We start from the raw sequence: 20277 nt of genomic DNA, 5'->3' as shown, positions 1-20277 counted from the left end.
TTCAGATTCTCTCCCATACTGAACACAGTGATTTATATTCAACATCTGCTGAACTTTATCTAATTAAGTCAGTGTAAATACACTGTCTGTAATGAAACCTGCAGCTGATCAGTGTTTATTAAGTACTGACAATATCCTCAATATGCTAAGAAAAGCACATTGTGTATCATGATAACAAAGTTGATCACAATACAAAAATATAAAATATGGTCATTTATCATCATTACCGTTATTTTAAAGACCCTGGGAACATATTTTAATATATAGATTTTTTTTTTTTTTTTACTAAACTTTAGCAAGTAGAAAACACAGAGCAAAATGCCCTCTGAAGACCATCTGGGCATGGTCTTAATATTCTAATGAACGTGTGTGACAGACAGCCCTCTTTCACTGGCAAACAAAATTCAGCAGCCTGTACTTTTTTTCGGGGACCTGTATTTTTCAAATCAAATGGGTGGTTTGAGTGATGGAATTCTGTGTCTGGTTTAAATGCGTCTTAAGGGAGTTTATACCAGCATTTTTATGTGGCTTGGTCTTATCCAGACATAATCCTGATACTAAAGACAGATGAAGTGTAAATGGGGTTGATGTTCTTGTTACAGGGCTAAAAGCAAAGCTATGCTATGCTACGTGGCTTCTGTGTGAGCTGCCGTGGTGCCGTAAGACGGCCAATCAGAGCAGAGCCATGAGCCCACCTTAAAAGAAAAATCAATGTGTTTTAGTTTAATCAAAAAATAACAGGGTGGTAAACATGTTGCACCCCAACCAAATTGATATATATATATATATAAATTTGTAATTAAAACATTAATTCTATGGCATATTAAGCCACGCACAGGACTAGCCTGAAAGTTTGCATACACTTTCACTCTGAACAAAATGGTCAAAACAGTTGGTGAGGGAAGCGATTTGGCTTGGTGTGATGAAAGTGCAGTGTTACACAGTGCACAGCTTTAAAAATAATAAAAAAATCCCACACAGGTCTTTAATACATGTCGATTAATATTAATGAATTAATGTATGACAGCTGCAGTTAAACAGCCCAGTTTATTCTCTGCCTAAAAAGCTTTGCATTTTCACACTTCTCGACAACATCATGGTCTTAAGTTCTGATAATATGAAAATGTTTTTTCTGCATTTAGAATTTTTGCATTCACTTCTGTTCGCAGACCCTGTTTCTGCGAGTCACTCTTCTCTCGACTGAGGCCCCTCTTTCACACCATGCCGTTTAAGTGGCTGCTATATTTAACCTCAGGCTTCAGGGATAAGGGCCTTCTGGAAATAGTGCCACATGGTATTTAGCACAGCCGCAGAGAGGGATGGAAGAGAGAGACAGAAAGAAAAAAAGACAGACAGAAAGAGAGAGAGGGAATGACAAGGATCTGATGGCTGAACTGAAAGTCTCACAGCAGGGCAGAAACTCACTGAATGCATTCCAAAAATTCCCCATCTCTCTCTTGAGGGAAGTGGCTAAACTCTCCCTGAACCAGACACCCTGCTGCTGTGTTTTTACTGTGTATTTACTGTGTACTGTGAGCAAATCCTGGCCCGTTCCTGTAGCGCAAACTCACATAAAATGTGCCCATGCTGATACTGTACACACTGCCACAAGACCCGAGTCACATAAAGACACTAAGGGAGAGCAAAATTACAGTGAAGTTACGTTCAGCTGCCCAGCTATTCGTAAAGTTTTGTTCATGGTTGATTATATCGGTAAGACCACCTTTGTAGTACAGGACTGTGACTAGTGGAGACCGAGACCAAGTCAAGTCCAAATGAGACTATGGGAGTTTTCACACCTGAAAGTCTGGACCACTTTGCTTGATACCTACATTCTCATCATATATATGGGTGTTTTCATAATGCAAATGCACCAAACCATGGTTCAACGTGGTGTTCTGCTTGACCAAGTTTGATCCCTTTGCCTGGACCGTTTTCGGAGAAACCTTTTACACCTGCTATTTTTAATTCGGACCAAACTTAAAATTCCAAAGGTCCGGACCAAACAAGGTAACTGTGAAACTTGAGACCTAAGGAGTCCTCTTTGAGACTAAGAGTCATGCCTGTCCCTGTTCACTCCAGCACATGGCTCTGTTTGTACCCTGTTCATTAGTGTTCCCTCTTGTGTCTCCTCTGTAGCCACGCCCTCTTGTTAGTCCCAGGTGGTTCTCATTGTCTCTCTGAATAAGTACCCCTTTGCTTCACCCTTTCCTTGTCTGGTCTTGTGCATGTTAACATGTATATGTTTCCATATCAGTTTGTGGTTTTGTTGGCTTGGCAATCTTGTTCGGTGTCTGTCTGTCTGTCTAGTTTGTCAGTTTTAATGCATATTAGGTTTTGCTTATCCCGTTTGTTCTGCTTGTTTGTTTCTTTTCTTAGTCTCAGTGTTTGGTTTGTTCAGTTTGTAGCCTGTTTGTTCTGTTGTGTTTTCCTTGTCTCAATAAAAACCTGCATCTACGTCCGCCTCTGCTTCCAAGCTCCACACACCGTACCACTAAGCGAATCTTTACCTGCCCGCACCATGTCTAATGCCAGGCATGGGTTATAGCGATATAGAACCCCCAGCATTAAGCGGTGGAGCTGTGCAACTGTGCTCTCTGGAATGATGGTGCTCCATCCAGTACTTTGGGATGAGGTGGGTGGTAGTCATCCAACATCCTGATCTCACTAACGCTCCAAATGCAATTAAATCTCCACAGCAATGCTCCTGGACAGGTGAGAAAGTGACTCCAACAAAAGCAGGATGAACTATTTCTTAACAGCTTTGCTTTTAAAAGAAACAATGAATGAGCAGGTGTCCAAATACTTTCGTCCATAAAAATTAATGCCATGATTTGGTTTAAGTGTGAGTACAGTGCACGTTTGAGAATTATCTCAAATCCAGATGTCTAAATAAGGTTCTTCAAGGGTTCTTTAGTAAAGGCAATGGTTCTGTATAGAGCCATACCAACTCAAAGAACCATCTGAATGCTTAAATGTTTTTTTGCCTGCTTATAGGGTCTGTCAGATTGGTGGAAAAATATTTTGCAAATGATTTCATGCAGAACTCTATTAAAAATATTTTATATTACACCAACCAGGGTTCCAGTACTATTACAAGACAAAGAACCCCTTTTCAGTATTACATTAAACCCTTTTGTTGGTGTCCAGTATATATTTTTTTACATGTGATTCAGAACACATCTGTTAGGGACACAGGATCCACTTTCTCCTGCTGCCTCACACACACAGGTTCCCTCAAACTAATGAGGTCAGTGATTGAACAAATTAACAAATCAAAGGCTTTTAATGGGGTGGGTGGAAAACCGGTAGGCCTAGTAATATGTCAGTAGCACACACTCACACACAAAAACACACACATACAGCTTGATTTTCCCTTCATGAAAACATGAGGTCATGATCATGTTTTCCGTCTCCAAACTCCATTCCTGGTTACGCTTTCCATTGCCAGAGAGCTGGATCCCTTCTCAGGCAAGTGTGTTTAGTAAGAAAGTAAAGAGAGGTTCTTCAGTTGACAGCACAGCTGAACTGTCTCTGCAGCAGTGGAAATATCCTCCTGCACAGCTGAGGGAAAGCTTCTGGCAGGTTTCAGGCAAGATCAATGTAAACCCAATCAAGCTCTGCCAATCAATGTCCATCGTGATATCCTGAAATACCCAACATACATACTATACACACACATCTATATCTATACCTGTGTATTGGTGGCACAACAACACTGGTTGTGAGCTTTAGAGGTATTGACAGCAAAAAAATAATATTTCAATGTGTTCCAAATTGTTTGGGGAAAATATATATATATATGCCTGCCATCAGCAGCCAGAGCCCATAAGAGCACAACTGGTCTTGATCTCTTTGGGGTGTGTGTAGATGGCTCACTCTTTTTCCCCACATTACTTCAGTGTGATGCTGCCTAGAACAGGCTTCTTCTAGCCAATGCATCAGAGCTGGGCACCCAGTGCTTTTCTCTGAGCCCGTTGTTTGGGAATGGGTTACTAATGAATCTTTCTGCTTAGATGATATTTAAAGAACTGTGCTGGCCCCAAACAAGCTATGTCAGGTGCTTAAGATGCTGTTTGAGCACAGTAGCTTATTTTTTTAATATCCTTCTTAATTTTACTTTCCTCATTGGCTGTATGGTTTATTGCGGATATTGTCAGTACTGAAAGAACACTGAACAAACTTCAAGTTTGTCGTGCAGCAAGCATAATTAATAATAACTGGATGTAGTTCTGTGGGTTTTAAATAAAACTATCAATAAATATGCACAAAAAATGCTTTGTTCTTGTTCTTTTACCTCACTGTTTTTAGTTCAATCAGAGTAAAGTATCTAATTTGATAGCAGTTTCTAAAATCTAGAAGTACAATTGCATTTTTTTGCATATAAAAATACTGTTATACGTCTTGTGTATTGAGAAATTGCCATGATATAACATGCTTTTTGCTCCTGGGCCTTAATGTTATTGTTTAATGTTGATGATATTTTCTGTTTATTTCTGAATTTGAAATAAGTGTGAAGTGCTGGAAGTAGGTATGCACACCGACTGCCAATAGTCTATAGGTGTTAAAATTTGCTATTAAATAATGACAGTACTCAGACAGTACAGTTTTTTTAATTGCTCCACCTAATTCAGGAAACATTCAGGGTTCATTTGCTTAGCAATGTTTATTTAAATATTCTAAAACTATGGATATATATATGAAGAATTGAGATTTTAACAGCACTGCCCAGCACTGCACCCAACTAACTCAGTACTGTTTTATGCCTAAGCAGTGTAAGAGAGCCCCTGTAACTACTCACCTTCGTACTGTGTTAAACAAAGAAGAGTGAGAAAGAACTGAATCTCTGTAAGGTGTGAAGATTCAAAGGGAAGAGCCAATAAGAACAAGCAAGTGGGAAAGTGCTGCTCACCTGAGGCACTCCAAGCCAGTCATCAGCCTGCTGCATGGCCTCCCTGGCGTTCTCCACTGGCTGATTTGGGTCCCACATCTCCCAGTCGGGACACAGACCTGAGTAAGTAAGAGGGAGAAAAAGAAAGAGAGAGGGAGAGAGTTACAGTATATAGTTACAGTAACCATTTAGACAGCCACCATTCCTTCCAGTTCCACAACACAGTCTTAAGGGACGGTTCCAATTTTTGTCCTTGACTGCCATGTTCTGCTTAATGTCAGTGTTAACCATAGTCAGCACAATGAATCTATGAACACAGGTAATAAGCTATAGCGAGCTAACATGAACCGAGCGACCCATTAAACACACTCAACGAGGTATTTTGACTTGATACATGATCTACTGAGCAAACACTTCCCATGTGTTCATCTCCACCGTCCCCCTGCATTCCCACCTGGCTAAACAGCTACTGTCTGGGGCTGTATGAAAACAGAGGTGTGAGGGAGGTTACTGGACACTGGATAACGATCCTGGCAGCGTGTGAGAGGCGGTTTAGATTGAGCGAAACAGACACCCTCAAACCACGAGACTACACTGCCGCTGCCAAACCCACATATCAGGGCCAGCTTTGTGCTCAGTTTGACCCTCTGGAGCTGCTCGCTCACACAAGGCTGTCATTAGCTCACCTCAACGATTCACCTCCTGCAGCCAATGCAGATAAACCTGGAGGTTTTTTTTAGCAATGTTAGATCAAAACAGGAGAGTGAGTCCATGAGTGAGTTCGTATCTCGTAGCATGTACGTAGCAGTGAGCGACGACCTTCCAAACACTGATGCTGCCACTGGTCATTGCAGTGACGTATGAAGCAGAAAAGCTTCTAACTGGCTACTTATTAAGGCTCGTTTATGCTCAGTGTTAAGTACGGATACGGCTGCGTTTGCACTCTTTGATCATTTCCTACGTATTTGTGATGGGATAGGACGTGACGGAGCAGTACCACTACAAACCGTGGGGACAGTGTAGGCAATAATTGAAGTGACGACCATTGTCTTATGGACACGACAAAGAAGAAAGTTATGGCAGAACTTTCCTTTGACACCTTTTACAGCGATTTACAGAAACATTTGACTCTGAACTGCCCTCTAGTGGATGCACTGCATAACATCCATGCCAATGCCTCCACATGCTTGTTATCGACCCCCTAATGTGCATTTTTCCACCGTGCTGGGAAGGGCGAGAAACCTGCTTATATTGAGGCTGTATACTCTTGCCATATCTGCAGTGCAGAGCATGTATGTGATACGAGTGCAGCATTACAATGAGAGCGGTATGCCATCAAATAGACAATCACAATTGGTTAAAACCGAAGGTATTGCATAAACCCTTTTCCGGCCTCTTTATACACTTCTGCCTCGGCCACTCACCCTGAAGCTCCCACATGAAACACACTCATACGCTCACATCTACATGTACGCACACATACACACGAGTTGGTAGAATTCTGTGCAGAGTGTGTTGGCAGGAAATTCAGCATGTGTTTTCACTTAATCATGTTTGCCGCGCTCACTTCTGACACTTCCCATGCTGCTACAGTATAAAGGAGCGGCTCGTTAACCAGGCCACAGTTAAACACACACACACGTACAAACACCTGTATCATCTAAAAACTCCCACATGCCTGCCACAGTAAGTGGGCCCCTTAATTAGTCCCAGAGTAGGGTCAAAAGGCTAACACTAATCAGCAAAGCTAAATTTCCCTGAATTCCGGTGTTATTAGGGAGACTATGATGTGATATGCTCTAATGCACCCATTAACCCAGGAGTCAACAACACAACAATGGCAACACGCTGCTAAAGCAAGCGCACTTTCTGCAGTGTCTACAGATGATGACAGTAAATTACAGGGCAAGTCGCATGGGTTAAGCGTATCAGCTGAAGTGCGGTGTGTCATTCGGTGCTGTAAGTTATTTGGCAAGAGGAAAGCACACTTTATAGCCTACTTCCACCCAACACCATTCTTAAATCCAACCCCCTGCTGCTGAGGGCCCTAATTACACCCAGCTGGAGAATTAGGCCATTGCCATTGAGAGGCATGACCTCTCCAGGTCTCCAGGACTTTACTAGTAAACATATCTGCACACACATATGCACAGACACTTACAGTCAGGTCTATCATTAATGAACAGTGACACAATTCATGTAATGAATTTGAGCTATTTAAGAGCATTCCAGTTCCTGGTTACCCATCTACACTGTGAAGTACAGTCTTAGCAGTTTTGCAGCATCTGACTGCTACTTCTATCAGCAGGCACATTATCATTAAACACCAGTGAACTAGTTCCATTGGCAGCCATATATTCACACACAATAACAGTGCCTCCACCATGTTTGACAGATGATATGCCACCTTTCTTTTCTAATCCATAAATCCGAAGGATTTTTAAATGTTTGATTTCAATGTTTTCTAGCAGTCTCATCTGGCCTTCTTGGGTGCTAATAGTGGTTTGCATCCTTTGATACACCTACCTCCTCGAGAGTGTTCTTAATTTGACTACATGATGGGACTTGGATTTTCCTCCACCAATGAAAGCACTGTCCATTCTTGGAGCGCAGCTTTTATGAAATATATAAATGAAGCATATACCAAAATGATCAGGAAATTATAAACCTGAAATCAAACTTTCATCACTAAAACAATCTTGAACCTAAAAGTCTTCACAGCAAGAGTAGTTCTGAAGCATCTGTGTACAAAGGATCCAAGATTCGTTACAGAATCAGGCAGCAATACTCGTCTTTGTCCTGTTCTCCTCCTTTTTATCCCTTCATCCAATCGCTGCCATTGTGATCAAAGCTTGTGTTGGAGCCAGATCTGAACTATAGAGAGCCTGACCAAAGAAATGATGAGTCCCATGCCACGGGCTAGACGTAAGATGCTTTTCCACCAGAGGAAGGAACCAGATGCTGGGCAGCTGTCTGGTGAGATCCAGGCTGGAGCCAGCGCAACACAAGGCTTGCTATTAAACCTGACAAAAAAGCTCATTCCATCTCTCTAAATACCACAGCTGGCCAACTGCTCCATGAAGAAATGATGCATCTGTAGGATATAGACAAAACCTGGACAAAATAATGTAAACATCTTTTAAAAAGTCCTTGAAATTGCAAAAAGCAGGGACTCACACAGGTGAGTCAAATTAGGGCTGAACTGCAGTCAGTTATATTTGTCAGCTATAAAAGAGGTCCACCAATGTGAGCTTACATGGCAACTGAACAAGTGTTCTAAAGAGGCCAAGTGGTGCAGTTAAAATGGCAAGTGGTTTAAATATTGATATTAAAGGGTATAAAAGGTGCAAAATGGTATAAAAACTGGTATAAAATCTGCACACAATAAAGAGAACAGTCGTGGGCACGCCAAATATGGACAAACAGCGAAAGCAAAGTGGAACAGTGGTTGCACATTGAGGCATATTGGCAGAGATAGACAAATTTAAGAGCACAGATGCTAAACACTAATAAAATATGGCCTCGGAAATGAGCACAGAACTAAATAAGCACATCTGCGACCCAGGAATTTATGGCACTAAGAATGGACTTGCATGATCCAAGGACTAGGCACAGAGACACGGCACCTGGCGTAACAAGCACAAAAGTTTGGAGAAAGCCAAAGTGCAAATACATGGTAGTGGATCCATAATGATACACACAGCCATCTTGTGGGAGGTCTGATGATTGCTTTGCATGCATGTAATAGCCAAGAAACATGACGTCACTTTATGGTACCAGGTGCACCCAAATGCTGCATTTTCCCTCTGAAAAATGAAGTGTCCTATCATCTTGGGGACATTTGGCAGCTGCTAATAATTAAAGATAGGCCACACACATACACTCACACATGTGCATGCACCTGACCTTTCCTCACCTCGTTCATGCTTTTTCACTTATTTTGTCCTTAACTGACCCAGTGTGATCTGATGTATGAATTACTGCACTGGCCTGGTGCTGTCTTCCTTTTCTCACTCAAGGTTTCCTGGAATGATCTCTATCTGCTACACGGCCTCCTTAGGATCGCACTACAGTGCACTCAAAAACATTCTGATGGACTTGTACTGTCCTGAGTGTACACCTCCTTTACTCAAGAATTCAGGGAAATTTACTCAAAAACCTCCTTTAATAGAAAGTCTAGCCTAGCTAACCAAAGCAGGGCTGTGATACAGGCCAATTCCTAAAGCCCCAAACTGGCGATTCTAAGCCAGAGTTTCTCAACACCTGGTTCAGGAGGCACCCTGTATATTGAAGTGGACTCCCTGCTTTAACACACCCATTGCAACTCTAAAAGGACTTGTTAATGAGCTGATTAGTTCAATCAGATGTTTTGGGGGCAGAGAAAGCACTAAAATGTGCAGGGCAAGGTGCCTCCAGGACCAGGTGATGAGAAACGCGGCAAGAATGACTGTCCCTTATAAATTAGTTGGAATTGGCTTAGGAGTGTAAGGGTTGAGAGAGGGAAAAAGATGGTATTGGATTGCTATCAGTATTGGCAGACACTCATCAGTATCAGACATGAAAAAGTGGCATCATGCCATCCCTAATAAGAACTTTTACACAATACTAAAGTAGTTTTTGGATCAGATCAGTGCAGATCAGTTTTCTCAGTGCTGGCTCTGGCCTTTTGGGGGTAATTCCTGGACAAACAACAAGTTTAACAATTTCAAAGTCATTTGAACTCTCTACTGTATATGTAGACGGGTTTGTGGTCATTTGCTCGATCAGGGAATGACCTGGTCAGTACAGTTTTTATGTGCTCTTACTGGGAAAATGTGTTTACATATTTCTGTAAAGCAGAATTTCCGCTTTTGGACTACAGACGAGTGTTTGCTCAGATACGCTGACATCCCTATCATGTCAGCTTACCATGGAACTCCTTTTTCTACTTTATCTTTGTCATCAGAACCTAGACTGAAATTCAATAATGTATGCAGAAGTGTGTGAGATCACTCAACACCTGGAGATGTTGAAAGAAATAGCCTGCTAACACCTAACTGGTCATGGGCAGGTAAACATGCACTCATGCTGGCAGGGGACATGCCGTATAGTGTCTTTCCAAAGCCACAGGCTGCAATGAGTGAGTGAACATCTGCTCCCCGCCAAACGCTTCCCTCTGTAGTGCTTCTTAGGAGGAACAAGGAACATCACTGTGCCACTAAAAGCATCTGGAAAAGCACTGCAAACTACGCAGGAACAATGTAGTCAGCGGCGGTAAATGCTGATTATACACCAAGACGCTCTCCCACTGGATGACAGATGCATTCGAAAAATTGTGGACTGTATAGTCTATATGTAGTGAACTCAGCCGTGTTGTAGTGTTGAAGGAATTCAGTCATTTAGCTGCTCTATCACTGTTCTCCATTTAGCTCATAGTAAATGCGTTGCAGAAACAGTGAATCATTAAACAAGCGAACCGTCCAGAATGAATTCCTTCATCCCTTCTTATTATTGAAACCTAGCGTTTTACTCTGCTCAGTGTCAGCTGGGCAATATGGAAGCTGATCAGGGCTAGGCGATATGATCAAAATATTATACACAATGTTTAAAGACATTTTTATGATCTTCAATATTTATCATTTATTATATCATGTCATGTTTCAGATTTCAGATGTCTCCAAATAAGCAGTATTTTTTTTACTCTAACCAAGTAAAAACAGCAATTACACTCTCTATAATGAAACTTGCAGTTGGCCAGCTGTCCTGGCACCATCACACCGAACTGGTGGAACGAACTTCCCCTGGGTGTCTGAATGGTCCGAGTCGCTTGCCGTCTGCAAACACAGACTGAAGACCCTCCTCTTCCAAGAGTACTTGGACAAAGTGTAGTGTAGTGTATTGTGATCTCCATACCCACTTCTGTATTTAGTATCTTAGAGGATCATAGCCGATAAACTAGCTAAGGGTATTTTCTGCGCAAACAGTAAAGCACTGGATAAGAGCATCTGCTAAATGCCTTACATGTAAATGTAAATATCAGTGTTCTTTAAGCACTGACCATATCAATAATCTTCCCATAAAATATATACAGATATATAGATATAGATACATAATATAGATATTGAACAAAATGATCATGGTCGTCATATTGCCCACCCCTAAAGCCGATGTCACACTTGGGTACTTTTGTGACACTTTTGTGATGTCTATTTGTCCAAAATTTTAAAAGCTAAAATGTATGGAATATGATTTAAATGTAAAAATCTTAACTCATGTACTGTTTAAAGAAATATCTAATCTGCATTGCAATAAATGATTGGGCAACTATATTGGGGAGCTATTTAGCATTATGTAGCCCACAGCACTGCACAATTTCAAATACTGTCCCATCATCCCATTCCATCAACACACCTGATGCAACTAATGAGCAAATTAAGAGTATTTTCCTAAGTTGTTGTGGGTGTGTTAGCCCAGGGGAAAACACTACAATATACATAACCCGGGTTAGAAACCTGTGCTTGGTTTTGGAACTGGTCCAAATTCTGACCTGGTTCAAATCGCACATGTTCTGCAGCCAAAATGGCCCAGTGGGCCCTCTTTTTCTGTTCCAGTATTCCAAATGTGCTTTAACCATGCCTATGAGACTGAGCAATAAGATCTGCCCTGCTATCAGCACCCTTCCTACACAGCCTTTTACTGGAACTTGTTACTTTGACTTACTCACCAGGTGCGCAGTTGTCCACCAGGGCGCCCAGCGCCTTGCCGTCCCTCCAGTCCCGGTGGAAGTTGTTGATGGGCAGCTGGGGAACCTTGTTCTGGATCCAGCCCAGAAGGCGCTGCTTGGGGGTGAGCTTTTTGGCATCTTCGTCATCTTCGTCCTCCCACATGGGCATGGAGATGGAATAGTGCAGGATGAGCGTCCATATCAGCCCCAGGATCAGCTTCAGGTTGCCGTCTACTATGGCTTTACTGTCTGCAGACCAAGAAGGACAAAGAAGAGATGCAATCAAGAGAATTCAGGGTTTCTTTTCCTCTAAACATCTTTCAGTAATAACCTACGCATGACCAATGATAGCCAAAGAAAAGCAGAAACTATTGTTTTTGCATACAGTGCTTTGCAGAGGCACATTTATTAAAAAGCATTTATCTCATCTGTGTCAGCCATGGGTGCAGGGGTGTCCACAAACATTTGGACATACAGTGTTTAGTCTAAAAATATAGAATAACCCCAGTAAAAAAAAAATCCATATTATAGGACACAGTACTTCCATAGCATCTTTCCACAGCTAGCCAGGAATATCTCTGTATTTCGTGATGCTGTATTGTTCACGTCCAGTGTTCATCACCTGGGCAGTACACCTGAACAAACACTCCAAAACACCCAAAAGCTGCAGAGGCTTCTTTCCTCTACAAGAACCAAACGGCCCACCAAACAACAGCATGGCACAGGGCGCTGTTCTAATGAGACGCATCCCTGCTCGGCTCCTCCTGAGATAACTACAACATCTGTGTTTGTCTTGCTCTAATTCCACACTGCTAGTGTGTGTACAGTGTTTGTGTGTGTGTGTGTCTGTACGAGTGAGTTTCTTCTGGTCATGATCATCATCATATGATCTATTCTGAGACTTTTACTGCTTGCTTCGCATGTATCTTGCCTGCTGTGTTGATACGTTTTGCAGGGCTCAACGTTTGTAACATCTGGATCCATCAGTGAGGGAATCGGGCTGTGGGTTATTGCTGGCATGTGTGCAGCTTTTCCGTTGTGCAATGTTCTGGCCTTGTCCCTGCACTCATCCTGAGGTTGATTTCTACATTTACCACCAGTCTTCAGTCATTAATCAACCAAATGAACAGATAATTGACCTCTCCGCGCTTCGCCCACATCGCCGCTCTGTTGGAACAACTGTTGTTAAGCAGGATGAGATTTGCAGAAGGGTGGCAAAACTCCATCCAACCTAACGAGATGCAGTGTGCAAGGTTTTTCGCTGGTCACTGGTTTAAATCCTGGGTCCTGGTGCTTTTCATCAACATCTAACATCCACCATCAAACAGCTGGCCTTGCTCTTTCAGGAGTAGGTTGATAGCACTTCCTCTCCACATCACTCCTGGTGTGATGTTAGTTAGAACAGGCGTCTGTTAGCTGTTGTATCAGAGCTTGGGAGCTGTGCTTTCCTCCGCAGGCAGTTGCTGGCTTCACATGTGTCAAGGGAGACATGTGCTAGACTTCACCCTCCTAGAGTTTACAGGGGTTGGTATTTAAAAGGGGATCGAATAACTGGCTATCGATTGGGTTGAATTTTAGGGGTATAATTAGAAATATATATATATATATATATACAGCATGTGTTTATGGCTGGATGAGATGGATGAACCAATATACACTGGCAGAGTGAGGAAGACCTCACTCATTCATTATCTAATCAGCCAATCATGTGGCAGCAGTGCCACACAGTTCATATCTGCAGGAAACCACTAGCAGCATCAGGTAATGCGCATATCAACCACAAGAATGGGTGTAAAATGGGGTGGATCGCAAGGATTTTGAGTGTTGAGGGTTGATTTGAGTATTTTTCTAGAACTGCTGACCTGCTGGGATTTTTAGCACAGTAGTTTCTAGAGAGTACTCAGAATGGCCAAACTAACACAAACGCTACAGTAACTCAGATAACCACTCTGTGCCAAGCATAAAGCAAAGCATCTCAAAATGCACAACACACGTCCAACCTTGAGGTATATGTGTGCCAAAAGCAAAAGACCTCTTGGGTTTCACTGATTTCACTGCTGTCAGTCCAGAACAGAAAGCTGAGGCTGCAGAGGGCGCAGGCTCACCAACATCAGACAGTTAAAGCCTGGTCTGATGAATCTCGATTTCTGCAGAGGCACACAGATGGAAGGGTCAGACTTTATGTAATAGTGTGGGGAATGTTCTCTTGGCACATTTTGGGCCCATTTGTACCAATCAATCATTGCTCGAATTCCACAGCCTGCTGGAATTTGAATATTGGATATTTTGTTACTGCATAACTGCATAAGTGAAATATCACAATGCAGTTGAAATGAAACTCTACAGTGCTCACATATCCCAGTAATGCACGATTACTGAATAAGAAAAGGCAAAGTAAATATGTCTGAAGCAAATAACGTACTGCTAATGTTGATACTTTGAGAAAAACGGATCTGCGGGCTACGGTTTCTCATTAAGTTGAATAGTTTTCTGTAAAGCTTGTCCAGCCTCGCCGCAGCAAAGTAGAAGAGCTCTCGTCTCGTTCATGGTTTCTATTTCAACAATGTACACTTGCATTACGCATACACGACCGCATACAAAGCTCGAACACAGAAATGTGGTAAACGCGCTTAGTGGTGACTCGCTAGCGTGCCATGCTGTCCTGCGTTGCGGTTAGGCCGTCAGCGTAAAACTTTGGACTCCAGAGAGGAACATGAATCAAGATGGACACTACTGAACTTCGGAGCAGAGCCCAGGGGGTGATGTCATTTAACCCTGGCTCCGCGGAATGAGGTCAGTTTAAATAAAACACACTCACACACACATACAGGAATCTAAACCAGACTTCACTTGAGCCCCCAGTGGAGATGTCTAAACTGAACACTGCGGCGTGCTCTCCAAGAGCAAATTCAATGTGCTCAGATCACTCCAGTCTAATATTCCAGCCAAAGCAGACAAAGCATCTCTCTGTCTCTCGCTCCTTTTCCTTCTCGCTTGCTCTCTGCTCTGCTCTCTCTCTCCTGCACAATGCATGGCCCTAATATTTCCATTATTTCACTAGTTGATCTCAGATTGGTGAATCGTTTATGTTTTTGGTGTATGCAGTGTATACGTACTGTCGTTACCCTGTGCTCTGAGGAAATGAGAGCTGGCCTTGCTTGACCCACAAATGTGCTCTTTTATGGCTGCTGTTATGAAGAACACAGAACATGGAACTTTGACAAAACCCCATGCGTTTACACTGGAGATTAGATGCTATGCTAGCGACCTGCACTACACAATGCTAATATTATTGCTATGCACTGGATGGCTCAGCGGTTAGATCAATCGAGGGCTATTGAGGGTTGTGGGTTCGATACCCAGGCTCGGAAAACTGCAGCTGTTGGGCCCACTGTTGGCCCTCTCTGCTCCCTGGTTGTCCCTGGCTGCCCACTGCTCACTGTCACTGTGTGTGTTCAATCACTAGTGTGTGTGTGTGTGTGTGTGTGTATTCACTGCATGGATGGGTTAAAGGCGGATGCCAAAGTCTATCTGTGTCTTGTCTTGATCCAATACTACACTGTGCTAGTACTAATGCTACCACTACTAGGCTAATGCTAGGCTACTGACCACCGTTCAACCTAATGAATTTAGATTAGAGTTTAGATTCACTGTTCAAAATGCTATTCTACTCAATGCTAATATTAATGCTAGGCTATGAACCCGTACTACACAATGCTAGCTATCGATCAGCACTACGCTATGCTAGTATTGATGCAATGCCTTTGATGTGTACTATGCTATGCTAATAATAACAATGCTATGCCTTTAAACGATTTTATGCTATGCTAGTACTAGTGCTAAGCTACTGACCTGCTCTACACTATGATAGTATTAACGCTGTGCCTCTGACCTGTGCTGTACTATGCTATGCTAGTAATAATGCTGTGCTATTGTCCTGTACTAGGCTATGCCCTTAACGAAATTCTAGTCAGACGTAGTGCAAAACTGCTTGTACGGGACATTGTGATGGAAATGGGGTCTCCTGAGCAAGATATATCAATGTTTTTGAAAATGTACATTTTGCCGTCCTCCTCAAGGAGCAGCTCCCCAAAACAGCAGGCTTAGATTGGTTTTGCTCTCCTCCTTTTAAAGCAAGCTATGTTAAGTGGTGAAAAGCACCAGAGTCTCTGACGATAGGCAGAATTCTGGCTTACAAGACTATGTTAACATTAGCTCCATTACAGGAGAAAAACACTGCGCTGAGGGGGCGTTTACGGGTTCGGCTAAATTCCCTTGGTCCAGACCCAAGCAGAAAATGACATTTCTTTGGTCCGTGTTACATTCTTACTTCAACTAAACCTCACCAACGTCTGTTTGAAAGCGGACCAAGACCAACCTGCTCGAGGAGTCTCAGGCCTGGTGTTTGGTGAGCACCAGGGTTGGAAATGCAGCGTTTCCACTTGTTCTACAGAACCACACTAAAGCCCTGCTGGGACTGGACTAGTTTATCAGGAGGACGACTGTAATAGAAAGTGCACTCATCTCACGTCTCCTCAGTGATAAAACTCACATCTGTAGATCTTGCACATTTACTATGCAATGCTAACAGTAATGCTAAGCTATCAGCATGTATTATGCAATGCCAGTACTAATGCTAAGCAACTGACCTTATTTATACTATGATAGTATTGATGCTATGCCTTTGACCTGTACTATGCTACGCTAGTACTATTGCTAAGCAACTGACCTGCTCTACACTATTATAGAGTTTATGCCTCACCTTTGACCTGTACTATGCTACGCTAGTACTATTGCTAAGCAACTGACCTGCTCTACACTATTATAGAGTTTATGCCTCACCTTTGACCTGTACTATGCTACGCTAGTACTATTGCTAAGCAACTGACCTGCTCTACACTATTATAGAGTTTATGCCTCACCTTTGACCTGTACTATGCTACGCTAGTACTATTGCTAAGCAACTGACCTGCTCTACACTATTATAGAGTTCATGCCTCACCTTTGACCTGTACTATGCTACGCTAGTACTAATGCTAAGCAACTGACCTGCTCTACACTATTAGTGTTTAAGCCTCACCTTTGACCTGTACTATGCTACGCTAGTACTAATGCTAAGCTACTGACCTCTCCTGTCTCCTCAGTGATACAACTTGCATCTGTAGATCTTGCACATTTACTTATGCAATGTTAACAGTACTGCTAAGCTATCAGCATGTATTATGCTATGCCAGTACTAATGCTAAGCTGCTGACCTGCTCTATACTATGATAGTATTTATGCCTCACCTTTGACCTGTAATTTGCAATGCTAGTACTAATGCTAAGCTACCGACCTTATCTATACTGTGATAGTATTGATGCTATGCATTTGACCTGTACTATGCTATGCTAGTGTTAATGCTATGCCTTTGACCTGTACTACACTATGCTAGTACTAATATCAAGCTACTGGGCGTACTCTATGCTATGATACTATTATTCACACTAAAGCTCTACTCTGACTGGATTAGCTTATCAGACGGTCTTCTAAGTAATAAAAGCATCTCATGATCACAGGATTGGCGTTCTGAAGTCTGAAGCAGTGGCCAACAACCTTTTTTTACCAATTCAAGCCGACATCTACCTGGAAAGACATTGACGGGAGACTAAAATGATCAGACCATCACCACATTTAGGGGAATTTTTCTGGACAAGGGACAAACACAGTCATGGCCGATCTGGACGGGAATAAAATCATAGACTAGATTCTGTGAAAGACAGAATTCCCCTGTAAATGTAATCCTGTCTAAATAAGGTTTAACAGAGCAATCACACCAGGGTCCATTGTGCCACTTCACCCACATATACAGTAAACATCATTTGACATTAGCGACACACTCTTTACTGACACATTCTGATGAAAAAGCAATGTGCACATTGTACAGCACTTCTGTGAAGCTAGTCCAGCCTCGCAACAGTAGTCATGACACATTTGAGAGATGAGCATGGAGAGGTCAGCTGAGGAGATTCTGAAGGTTCGGGCTGCTTGTTATGGACCTTATATGTCAGAGTTATATGTCTCATACAGAGCAGGACTACTTTTTTTAGGCCTTCAAGGTCAACAAGGTGAGATGAAAAACACTGTCACACAACACAGCTGTTCTACATTACTACAAACAGCATTACACAGATGTTACATCCAACACCTGTTGCTGGGAAACAATGTTAGTCGGTTGCAAGTGGCAAAATATCCACACACACACACACACACACAGGCAGAAAGACAAACACACTTACACAACCCTCCCATGACACCTATTGAAAACAGGCCCTAGACCACAATACACATTCAAGACACATCCAAGACATATCCGATGGATGGGATGGATCTGCTCCTCTTGCTTAGGACAGCACAAAAACCTCTCATCCAGCTTCTCATCCAGAGTGTGATGAAGAGGCTCTTTGTTTGCAGAGCTGAGACTGATTACAGTTACATCACTGCAGCACAGAACCAAGCCCAGTCTACAGTAGACTTATATCCACACAGCAATCCAGCAGCACATCTTACCCATACAGCCAATCAGCAGGTTTTACTGGAATCACCTCTTTATTATTTTCTCTCTTGAAACACATTCAAGGCACCGTGGACTGATGGAGCCGTCATAGACGTTGGAAGATGCCAGTAGCCTTTATGACATTCCTTCAAAATTCCGCCCTGGTCTCATACAGCATGGCCTGCTGCACACAACAAGTGTAGGCGATAGTAATAATGTTAGCATTATTGCAGGGATGCACAGATCATGAAGTTTTATAGCTGGTTCTGATTTCTTCACAGCCAAGTTGGCTGATGGTCAGGGATGTTTGTGCAGATTTTTATTAGCCTTTTTCATTTTTTCAATCCAAGACTGGTGCTGTGTGGCCAGGATGCACACATGAAGGCTATTAGCTTTATATTACATTTCCCAGCATTACTGTGTTCGGTTACAGCACTATATGTGTTGAAGCATTGTTGGGTGTTGTCAGTACCTCTAGATGATTGATGAACTGCATTTATTATAAAAGAAAAGACTTTATTTATTCATTTGGTTTAGATTAAGCAAAGAGAGCCTATAAATAACAACATCAAACAGTGTATGGTAACTACTAGCGATGTCCACATTCAATATTTGGCCCCTGATTCAATCTGAGTTCCTTAGCGCTGAGTATCAGCCAATACCGACCCAGTTCAATCTTTGTTTTTTATTAAAGGTGCTGTATACGATTTAATACACTCAGCACGTTTCCTTACCCTTTGCTAGCTCTCCGGTCTGTTTGCATAATGGAAAAGGTCCTGTGTTCGTACTCAGCTCTGGCTCTGTAAATTGGAAACAAGCCACACAACACTGTTCCAGCCAATTAGCAGCAGGGAGCAGTCGTGCTCGTTCACAGGACAGGGGAAGGGGTGGGGCAAGGATGAAGACACGTGTAAGCATTGGTGAGGCCTCTGCATGGTGGAGAGACCTCTGAACAGTAACTGCATGACAGAGGATGAGGATGGTGCTCTATTCCTGCTCAACAGGGGGGTAACACTGAGTATCCCAACTGGTTTGCTCAGCAGCAGGACATGTAGCAAATATTTGCTAACCTACAATGATGCCTACAATGGTGTGTGGGGGGGGGGTGCTTCTAAAGGAGCGCTGATTGAAGGAGTGTGTTTGTTTTTTGGCAAATACTCAAATAACGTTCTCCAGGATTTGATACAGCTCACAAATGAGTACAATCTCTTTATTTGATAAATATTAAGTTATATTTAGTTCATTTGTAAATGTGTTACATGTTTAATGGCAATAGCATATGAAGAATCACCCTGATCATTCAGCACCTCGTTCAAAGCAGTTCATTGATGTGTGTGTATTGTGGTACACTGAGCTGATGAGCTGAATTTGTAATTTTTTTTTTGTAATTGGCAAGTAGTGATGTGAAATGACTATCTATTAAACTCAATTATGCACTTAGGATTGGTTTTCTATAATGAGTGTTATTAGCCTATTCCTCTCAGCTTTCAATACACTATTCAGAAGCATTTCTGTGATATTTCCATTTCTAATCTGCCGTAATTCATAATTCATGTATAAATGGTTTAGCAAAAATGGCAGGAAATTGAGAAACATCTGGAGGAAACGCAGCACAAACACAGTCAAAGCAGAAGACCCACTGATATTAGGTGTTTATGGTAAACCGTGCAATAGTTTGCCACTGCAGACTGAAGACGCCGTCTTCTAGTAACGCTCCTCACTGCTGCCGACTGGAAATAATGTGCAGATCAGCAGTGGATCTGGATTGGGCTTAAGCAGCTGGTGGTTTAAAGTTTAGCTGTGCTCTTCCTCTTAACATTGACTTTGCGAAAAGAATCAAAGCCGGATTTCGGACTAAGGTGTAATCGTAATCGTCAGCCTCCAGCAGGGTGCACAGTTCTCTACTTCTCTGTCTCTGGCCATCCCTCTCTCTCTTTCAAAGAGCAAGTAGCAGGAGGAAGTCTGGCTTTGGGCTAAGGCCAGTCAGCTTTAATTCAATAGTGAGGGTTTGTTCCTCTAGTGTGTTTATGAGATGCTCTGGGTGACAGTCGTGTGTTGCTTGGAGAAACCAAACAAACAATACAGTTCCCGCAGGCCTGGAGAAGCTGGAACGGTCACCGTGTTCATGGAGGAGGCAGAGACAATGGC

General features: G+C 42.5%; 1 protein-coding gene across 5 annotated transcripts in view; it reads right to left on the bottom strand.

Annotated features, from left to right (window-relative positions):
• flncb (filamin C, gamma b (actin binding protein 280)) overlaps positions 1-20277 on the bottom strand; it is an 86799-nt gene that overhangs the window by 43298 nt on the left and 23224 nt on the right. For all 5 annotated transcript variants that reach the window (XM_072673021.1, XM_072673025.1, XM_072673022.1 and 2 more), the window contains exons 2-3: positions 11595-11843; positions 4913-5010 (exon numbers count right to left, since the gene is read on the bottom strand). In XM_072673021.1, the coding sequence (XP_072529122.1) occupies positions 4913-5010; positions 11595-11843 (347 nt within the window). The remainder of the gene's footprint in view (positions 1-4912; positions 5011-11594; positions 11844-20277) is intronic.

Source organism: Salminus brasiliensis, chromosome 2 (genome assembly GCF_030463535.1).
Source record: "Salminus brasiliensis chromosome 2, fSalBra1.hap2, whole genome shotgun sequence".
NCBI lineage: Eukaryota > Metazoa > Chordata > Actinopteri > Characiformes > Bryconidae > Salminus > Salminus brasiliensis.
The sequence above is the reverse complement of the archived record's forward strand: the minus strand, read 5'-3'. Positions and strand labels throughout refer to the sequence as shown.